Here is a 9,927-nt window from a genome sequence, read left to right on the forward strand (position 1 = left end):
TTGACTACATCTAGATAGAGTATAGGTTTCGTGAAATTTTTACCTTCACAATGCAACAAAAACTACTCGAAGTCATTAACCAACTTCACACGGCTGTAGCCTGTGGACAGTTCTCAGTCTTGATATTATTTCATTTACTAACAACATCCACACACATGTTCCCTCCTCAGAGATGTCTCACCACTTAGGTTTTTTTTTTTTTTTTTTTTTTTTTTGCAGAACCAGGGATTGAACCAGGCCTTTGTGCTTGCCAGGGAAGCGCTTATTCCACTGAGCCATCTCCCCAACCCCTCACCACTTAGTTTTGAAGACAAATGCCACTGGTCTTTCCTGGAAGCTGATCCATCTGAGCTCTTGCTGGGGAAGCTCCCGGTCTCAGTATTTGAGACACTTATTTTCCTCCCATGTCCCTTTATTGATAGTGTCCATTCTTGTGTCAGTAAACACTACCTACATAATGAAAACTCAAATTTGTTTATTTTAGTGGTAGATTTTCACTGTGGCTTCCAAGGGACACATCATGTTTTGCTTGCTTAGGATGAAATTCATGCCATCCTTCCACTGCAAGCCTACAACCAGACCGTTCGACATCTCACACAGAGGACACTGACTCTTGGGTTTTGTGTGCATTGAATTTCCTATTTCCTTACCCTTGGTGTCCAGTACATAAGCATTTTGTACAATCTCCACTCTTCAAACACATTAAAAAAATTTAACTAACTTAGAATCCAAGGTATGCATGTGATGTTATATATGATTTAAAGAATTAGAAATTAAGTCATTAAAATGATACACGATTTTCAAGACTTACTTAAATCCTATGACAAAGATAAAGAAGGACAGCTTCTTTAAAGATCCTAAAAGATCTTTAGGAGAGCTATCTAAATTTTTAGTAAAGAAATAGTACAAAGTCAAGGAAGAGAGTCTTCAGGAAGGGAAAAAATTAAGGTAGAAGCCAAGTTTTGGAAACAAATCTAGCAATTTGGATTCAGGTGCAAATTCTTTGTCAGACTACTGTCCCCTTCCTAACCCTGACCCCTTTTTTTCCAGAGTATCAGGATTTTGGTAAGGCACACTGCCACTCAGCTAGAGACCTAACTTGGAAGTTGTCTTTGTAGATGGTTGGCTGTATGACTGAATTCTTGATCATAGAATGTTCTAGAAAGTAATGAGCACAACTACTGTATTATGTGCTAGAGTAGAAATTGCTTTTCTTTCATCTCTTTCTCCTGTCCTCCAGATGAAGTAGAAAAGACAATCCAAGGTATGTTTTTAACACTCTGGGAGGTTACAGAGAAATAGACGTTGCGAAAGAACCCTCCTCTGTAGAAGGATGACACGTTGCTATCTGTGCCACTATATTTTCCTTCTTATAGCAGTTTTGCCTACTTTGCCCAATTTCTCATTTTGTGAGATCATCCCTATCACCACAAATTCTTTGTAACTCTTTCCTTGAGAGGCGGTGTGTCTTTCTTCATCACTGACTTGGGTTCGGGATTTTCACTCACCTTTGCTCTCATGGTGTGGTGAAATAAGGGAATGAGCTCACTTCAGGAGGATTTTCTGTAGGTTTTTTTAGCCAGTGAGAACACTGCCCTGAAGATGTCATACAGAAAGGCCAGTCCACCTCAGCAGGATGACATACAGAGGGGAGATGAACCAAGGTGACCTAGAAAGTCTCCTGCAGTGGCAGCCGTGAATGTAAATCACAGCTACTGCCCCGCAGCTGCCCCTCCAGAACCTACGCATATCATGCAAGTGGCAAAGGAACTTCTGGGCCACGTAGGGATAATAAATAATAAATCATCATGTTAAGCCACTAAATTTTGGGTTAGTTTGTTACATGATAGTAAATAATTGATTAACTATGCAGATTGTACAATCTCTCCAATTAACATTATGTGCTGAGCAGCACCTTACACTTCTCTATGGCTTTCTTCAGAGCACTGTTAACCTCTTTATTCCTTAAACTGTAGACAATTGGGTTCAACATGGGGACTATGGTGGTGTAGAACAAAGAAGCCATTTGGTCACTGTCCATCGAGTGACTGGAGCTGGGCTGCAGGTACATGAAGATGACGGTCCCGTAGAACATGGTCACCGCGGTGAGGTGGGAGGCGCAGGTGGAGAAGGCTTTCTTCCTCCCTTCTGCCGAGTGCATCCTCAGAATGGCAATGAGTATGAACAGGTAGGAGGTCAGGATCACTGCCAGGGCAAAGGAGACATTGAATGCTGCAAGGATAAAGAGTACAACCTCATTCACGTGGATGGGAGAGCAGGAGAGAGCCAGCATTGGGGGGATGTCACAGAAAAAGTGATGTATCACATTAGAACGGCAGAAGGAGAGGGAGAAGGTGAGCCCGGTGTGGATGGAAGATTCTATGACACCCCAGGCGTAGCAGCCGAGCACCATGTGAGCACACACGCTCACAGTCATCATGGTGGCGTACTGTAAGGGCTTGCAGACTGCGACACAGCGGTCATAGGCCATGGCAGCAAGTAGGAAGCAGTCAACAAGCGCGAAAGCCAGAAAGAAGAACATCTGAGCAGCACAACCGCCATAGGAGATGACTTGATCCCCCGTGAGAAGCCCGGCCATCACCTTGGGAGTCACGGTGGAGGAGTAAATGCAGTCGACCAGGGAGAGGTTGCTGAGGAAAAAATACATGGCAGTGTGCAGACGGGAGTCCAACAGGATCAACGTGACCATGCCCAGGTTCCCGAGGAGAGTGCTGAGATAGATGAGGGCAAGCATTAGGAAGAGGGAGACGCGGAGCTCTGGGATGCCAGTCAGCCCAAGCAGTCTGAAAACACCCAGCTCAGTGCTGTTCTCCACGAGCGCCATATTGAATCTGTGTTTTCCAGTGCAAATAAAGCAAAACAGACAATGACATGCATAGGAAATGACCCACTGCACAGTCTTAGATGATAGCAGGCTTCCCTTGGTTGGGATGACAGCCGCTAGTACCCAGCCCGGCTTGGATGTTCCAAAGTCCACTGAATTTTCAACTAGTGCATATTTTCATTTGGGTTGAAAGTGCATAATTTCTCTTTACATTAAACTATCCAGCGCCAGACAACACTGACGTTAACTCAACACTGGGTACCAAGCAGTCTGAAACAAATAAACATTCTCCAGCTTAGTCTTCCCAGCCATGCTATCAGAGAATGGCCCGGAATAATGTTACATCCTTGCTTTCCTAAGTGTGAAACCTGAGATGGTCATCCATGCAGTTGTGACTCATCTAAGGTCAGGCAAAGACAATTGCCCTTCCCCTTCCAAGAGAAAGCACTCAAAATCATATAAATCTTTCACCTTTTATCAAGAGAAAGCACTCACTGAAGGACTCACCAAAAAGGGCAGAAGCCTCCAAGCCAGGGCCCTGCAGCAAATGCTGCTCTGAGCAGTCCCAGCCTTGCTCCCCGTCCCCAGAGAAGCAGCGCAGAACTGAGGAAGGAAAATGCTTGTCCTTGCTTATCTCCTTGGACAATAACACAAAACACCCCTGAAATGTCACCTGCACACCTGAAAAAAAGTAAAGGGAGCATTGTCTTTCTTACTTCTTAGTTGCCTCTCTCTCTCTCTCTCTCTCTCTCTCTCTCTCTCTCTCTCTCTCTTTGTATTTAGGACAGGGTCTACAGGGTGTTCAGGGTCTCACTACTAGATTGGACTCATAGTGATCCTTCTGTTTACAGGCTCCCAGGAGCTGGGATTACAGGCATGTGCCACCATGCCCGGTCTCAATCACCATCTCAGTGTGCCCTGGGGGCAGGGCCAAAATGGGGATCAAACTCCTGACCCCTGCATCTGCCTAAACAGGTGCTTTAACCCACTGAGCTATTTGACTGGCCCTACTTTTCTCATTACCAAGACCAAAATTTCCAACACCTACAAGTTAAAGGAGAAAAGGTGGATTTGTTTGTTTGTTTGGTTGGGTTTTTTTGAAGATTTTTTTCCATAATTTTATTGAGAAACAAATAACAATGAGACAGTTTAAAACCAAACTGGTAGGATAGTTTCAATAATTAACACATTGCATACATTCTTCCTAGTGGTTATTTGCTGTACAAGACGCAGACATGATATCCTATTTACAAACACTATTAGAACAAATACCTCTATTCATTAAGAGAATGTAACTATATATCTATCCCAATCATTTTGAACACACAGATACAAAATGGTCATTCATCTGTATCCCCTTTTTTGTTTAGTTCTGTTATTTGAATATTATAGGTGTGTCAACCCAGCAAAATATTCTAAAAGAGTCCAGTAGTCCATAATAGTATTGGGTCTTCCGCTTGACTGGCAGTGTCAGAAATTGTTGACCTGAGTCCCCTACAGCTCAACAAAACATCATGGAGTTACTTCTTATACTTCGTTTTTATACTTTTCTGTTGGATGGTTAAGACCAAGATAAAGCAAGATCTATGCAACAAGAGTTGTAGCTTTTGGGTCTGATAAGGTCAGTGAAATCCCCTCAGGATTTATTCTGAGATCCTGTACCTCAGATTGTAGAACCTTTGTCAATGTCAGCCATGTGGATGAGTCATGGTAATTGTTTGACCAATGTGCTTTCTGTGAAAGGCTGAGAGAATGTTTTCTCTCCATGTGACTCTCCTTAGGCACACTGTACATCATCAGTCACTTTTTTCTTTGGCCCCATAATCTCCTTGATCAGAAAATTTGAGACATTACTGAGGGAAAGGTGGATTTGGCTCATGGTTTGGAGATTTTGGTCCACACTCAGCTGGCTCCAAGGCAGGGTGACACATGGCAGAGGGCAGCAGCCCATGCTGGTGGAAAATAGCAAAAGCAATACACGGGAAAGCAGATTCTTCTGTCTCTTACACAGACTACACACCCTCAGGCGGGTATGGCACTCACAATCTCAATCCCAGCCTTAGACCATGAATCAATCATAAATTATATAGCCAGCTATCTCTGAAAAACCTGACCTCCAGGACTGCATGAGGTTCTGGGAACACATCCGGACACAACCATGATGCTAATTTTTCTATAAGATTCTTACAGCAATTTACAAAGGCATGGTGGCGCGCATCGGGAGTCGCATCATTCTAGGAGGCTGAGGCAAGAGAATCACAAGTTGGAGCACAGCCTGGGTAACTTAGTTATTTAGCTAACTCCTATCTGAAAATAACTTTTTAGATGGTTGGAGATATAGCTTAATGTGAAGTATCTGGATTCAATCAATTCCTAGTGCCAAAGAAAGGAAAGAAGTGATTTGAAACCATTCAGGTATCTGGATGGGCAGCATATTGTGGTAGTAAAGAACACGTCTCTGGTAATGACCTACTTCCATTTCAGTCCTGACCCTTCCACTCATTGTGCAGGTGACCTTAGGCAAACCACTCTGTGATAACAGAATCTCACAGGCCATCTGGAGACTGCAGTGAGTTCATATGTTTAATCATTCAGAACACTTCCTAATATAGAATATACAATAAATCATAGGCACTACTACTATTTAATAAATACTATTATTATTAATACTGGTAGTATATACAATTGCTTTGGGAAAAGACACACACACACACACACACACACACACACACACACATCAAATGAAACCTGATTTTATATTATTATTTGGACCACAACACTAAAGAAACATCTGTGGAATACTTCTCAATATAAATTCAGTTTTCTAAGCAAAGGTGCCACTTTGTACAAATATTTGCAACAAAACAATCTGGAGTTAAGCTCTAGCAATAACAACAGATATAAATTTTGAGATGCTATTTTTATTGAATGATTCCTACAGGGGAAATCTAGACCTGTCTGTATGATGTCCTTATGGAATGCATCCTCAATTTTTCAAATCTATGGTAAATATGTAGTCAAACCTGGTAAGGTCGTTCACATATAATGGTAGACATGAGAATTACTCAGCTGTGGCCACCACCCCAGCCATATCTGGAAGGAGCCGAGGCCCTGATGAGCCTGGGACCGTGAAGAGGAAAAGAGCTAGGCTGAGATGAGGACGTGGAAGTGGGGCAAGAGTGGGGCAAGGAGGAGAGATGGGTGGATGTGCAGTTTTGTCTTTTCAGTCTCAGTGGAAGTGTAGCAGAGACACACCCTCTGAATGGGAACAACACCAGCATCACAGTCCTTGTGCCAGGCACTGCTGCCCAAACCCATGTAGAATCAATTCCAGAGAGGCGGAATCCAAGGCCAAATGCCTGTACTAACAGTTGCTGAGGCTGGTTTAAACGTGCTTTCTGCCAGACACACTGTGCCTCATGCACACCTGAGCTGATCCCTGATAATAACAGGACACGGAATGATTCAATAATTCCCTAAGCATAGGACAACCTAAGGCAATAAAAGGTTCCTAAGTTTTACAGTTGGACAATGGTTCTTGGATTGTTACTTTTGCACTTAATCATTTGAACATAATTTCTAAAATCTCTAAAAATCACTTTTTGCTTCTGAAAAATAGGGATAACATCAACTTTTAAGCTGGAAGATAGAGTAAATAAGATCCAAAATGTACAATCGATATTGGGAAATAGGAGGAAACTGTTTATAAGGAGAGAGAAACTGAGATGAGGGAAATGAGAAAAGAAGGAAGGGGAAAGGAAACACCAAGGCAGTGAAGCCAGCCATGCTGCGAAGGGGGACGACTTGGGCTTGTTCCATCTGAGCAGTTTTCATGCCTGTATCCTCTAAGCTGAGCAACTACTTTGAAGACAACAACAAGCAATGTACTCATCATTGTTACTCTCCTGCTATCTTGTTTTGGAATCCTGTATCATTGTTCTTTTTTTCTCTTTAAAATAAAATAATTAATTGAGGAAACTCATTATACATACTTGAAACTCAGAGAAGCCTCAGGTGGACTCATCTCCGTATCCTTGGGCCTCCCATGCAGCCCTCCTGCCATACCTCACACTCAGTACAATTTTCTGGATGGGTGGACTCACAAAGAAATAGCTCTCCTTCTTGTACAAAAGCATCTCTGTATGAAGCAATGTTCATGAGAATTTAATTGATATGTACACAGATAACTCCCTGTCACTCTCGATAAAGAATCTGAAGGGGGCAGAATTCATATATATTTCATTGATATTTTCATAGAAACATACACTTTGATAATACTGTGTTATTCAGTGTCTTCCACATTAGATTCAATATAGTTAATTTCAACAGCTTTCTTAAAATGTCCCTGAAAATATTCTCAGTGAAAAATATATTGAAGTCATGAGATAAATATTCTTATTGGAATATAATAAAAAAGAATAGTATATGAAACACCATTTTAAATATAAATAAAAATTTTCATTTATTATATATTATTAATTTAAGTTGTTGTATTCATCAAATCTCCAGCAAGTAAGCCTGGCACGAATTTATTTCGGGGAGATTTTAAGAATTAAGTTACTATAAATTGGGTTGGGATATAGCTCAATGGCAGGTCATCTGTCTCGCATGTGTGAGGTCCAGAGTTTGATTCCCGGGACCAAAAATAATGATAATTTACCACAAATTGATCTACCACAATAGTTTACCAGAGGCAAGCCATGATTTATTACTGGATGTTGAAATGAACAGTGGGGCAAAACCATCTTTTTTAAAAACCTTATATCATGTTAAATTCCATAGCTATTATTGGCTCTATCTCTTAACACAGGTAGAAGATCAGATTTAAGTATTGCTCGTTTAAGTATTGGCAAATATTAACTCATGTAGATAGAAAAGAAGAGAAAATAGAGATGGACTTCAAGCGAAAGGGTGAGCAGGGCTCCATAGACATTTTGCTTTGCTCTAAGTGTGTGCGTGTGTGTGTGTGTGCGCGCGTGTGTGTGTATGTGTTGGGTCACAATAACTTCATACATGTGGGATTCCTGTGGACCACTTTTAACAAAAGGCCTACACCCTTGACCAAGAGCCTCCAGTCCAGGGAAAGTCCCGCACAAGACTCGGCTCGGAACCTAGGACCACGATCTGCTCAATCAGCAGGGCGCTGCCCGTCTGCTCACGGATTCACATCTTTCTTTTTTTCTTTCATCCATTGACTTGTCTGTCTGGTCATTTCTCAACATACATTTTTGAAGTACTGTGCTGCACATTGAGATTTTAAACAATGACAATAGTGCCACCTTCTCTTGTTTAGATAAAGCACCAATTTCTTTGCTGTTGAACACTGTCATGACATCTGGACTCTGAAGAACGCGAAAGCAGGAGAATGTGAAGACCGCAGTGTGAAGCGACCGCCGGCAGAACAGAGCAGGACACTTACCTCACGCTCTGGAGATCAGCGTCCCTTCAGATCCCTGAACTGCAAGTCTCACCCAGAAAGGAGGAAAGGCTTTCGCTGAAATTCTTCTTAAGCATGATCACAAGGCTGACGTTTCTAGAGGCCGAAATATGCAGAGAGGTTGACTGGTATAGGCTAGAAGAGAGTGATCATTAGGTGGAGATTATGAAAATTCCCCAGCTTGTCGCACAGGGCTGCCATGAAGACAAACGGGAGAGAGTCGGAATATTCCCTATAAAGCAGTGAGCAGCCCTAAGAAGCGAACAGCCTACTGCCTGTGAGCCTCGCCTTAGCTGGTGTGTGAGGTAAAGCCACTTAACAAAATGGGCGATTTTATGTTAAAAATCAATCAATCAGCAGTCAAAGTCAGCACATAGGTTGGTCTCTGTAAAATGATACCAAACAGAGTTAGGCTGGGATGTTAAAGACCAATTCCTAGGATCCCGAGGGATGTGTGTGGATCTAAAGTCCTGAAGGGGTTGGGTGCCCACGGGAACACACACAGACTCTCACTCTCTCCCCCTACAGAAAGCCCAATTAATCTGTGGAGACCTCAGTTAATTTGTGGAGGAAGAACACTGGCAGACTGGCACTGCTCGGAGTCCTTTCTTCTGGGTCATTTGGAACTTCTCTGGGAGAGAGTCAGCACTCACTCTCCCGGCAAGATGAGACGGTCATTCGAGGAGCGATGACGGCAAGGAAGCTGGGACATCAGGTTGACTGTGTCTCCCTGGGCAGCAAAACTTCCCAGAATCCATATCTAGAAGACTAGAGGTTGCTCAGCTCTGCTGAACTTCAGTCCTCCCATTTAGAAGATGGACCCATCGGGGACCTGAAGATTCATCTCAACGCTGGAGAGAGGTGTATGCAAGCTCGAGGTCACAGAGCCTGACTGCTGTCTCAGCTGGCATGGAAGACCTCGGGTCCCACGCAACTGTTAGGGCCACCCAGCTACAGACTCAGGGGATTGTTGGAGGCCGGAGAAGCTAACTAGTTCTGTCTAATGGCTATAAGCTGCAGTGGTGACTTTATAGAGCCCTGTCCTGAGTTCCTTAGACACGGCATTCTCAACGGACAAGTGAGCTGAGATCAGCGTGCAGGCATCCAACAACCCCATCAGCTCCTCTTTTACATAGAACTACTTACTGTATAACTTCTCTGTTAAATCTTCTGAATTAGATTACAAAAAGGTCCACAAAGGCAGTCTGCCTTTCTAGCAGCTATTTGAATGAATTAATTTGAAAATTCTCTTCCATTTGAGAGAAGGTGATAGAGCACACTTTTATTAACTCACGGCATGACAAAGTGTCCAGATTATCACCATTTTTCTATAGCAGATATAAATCTTCTAAAGTAAACCCAGATAACTACCTCATCACACTAGTGTGTGTGTGTGTAACAGGGAAATCTGGTGTGCATCCACTATAGCTCACCTCATTTAATTCAATCTTCCCAACGATACTAACCCATATCATTACACTGTGATACAGGTGCCGCCCTTGTACTGCCTTTCCCACACATGCTTTCCAAAGACAACAGGTGAACACTGGGGCAAATGGCACCGAAATCCTGATGTGTCTCACAACCACCACACTCTGGGCTCTGATGGCACCAGGAACCTAGAGAACGGCTCCTGTTCACAATA

General features: G+C 42.8%; 1 protein-coding gene across 1 annotated transcript; it reads right to left on the reverse strand.

Moving 5' to 3' along the window:
* Positions 1-1,897: 1,897 nt before the first annotated feature.
* On the reverse strand, positions 1,898-2,845 carry LOC101573430 (olfactory receptor 5B2-like). Its single transcript, XM_004645863.1, has one exon. The coding sequence runs from the start codon at positions 2,843-2,845 to the stop codon at positions 1,898-1,900; it is 948 nt and encodes a 315-aa protein (XP_004645920.1).
* Positions 2,846-9,927: the final 7,082 nt, after the last annotated feature.

This window comes from Octodon degus, unplaced genomic scaffold, assembly GCF_000260255.1.
Source record: "Octodon degus isolate 3935 unplaced genomic scaffold, OctDeg1.0 scaffold00239, whole genome shotgun sequence".
Taxonomy (NCBI): domain Eukaryota; kingdom Metazoa; phylum Chordata; class Mammalia; order Rodentia; family Octodontidae; genus Octodon; species Octodon degus.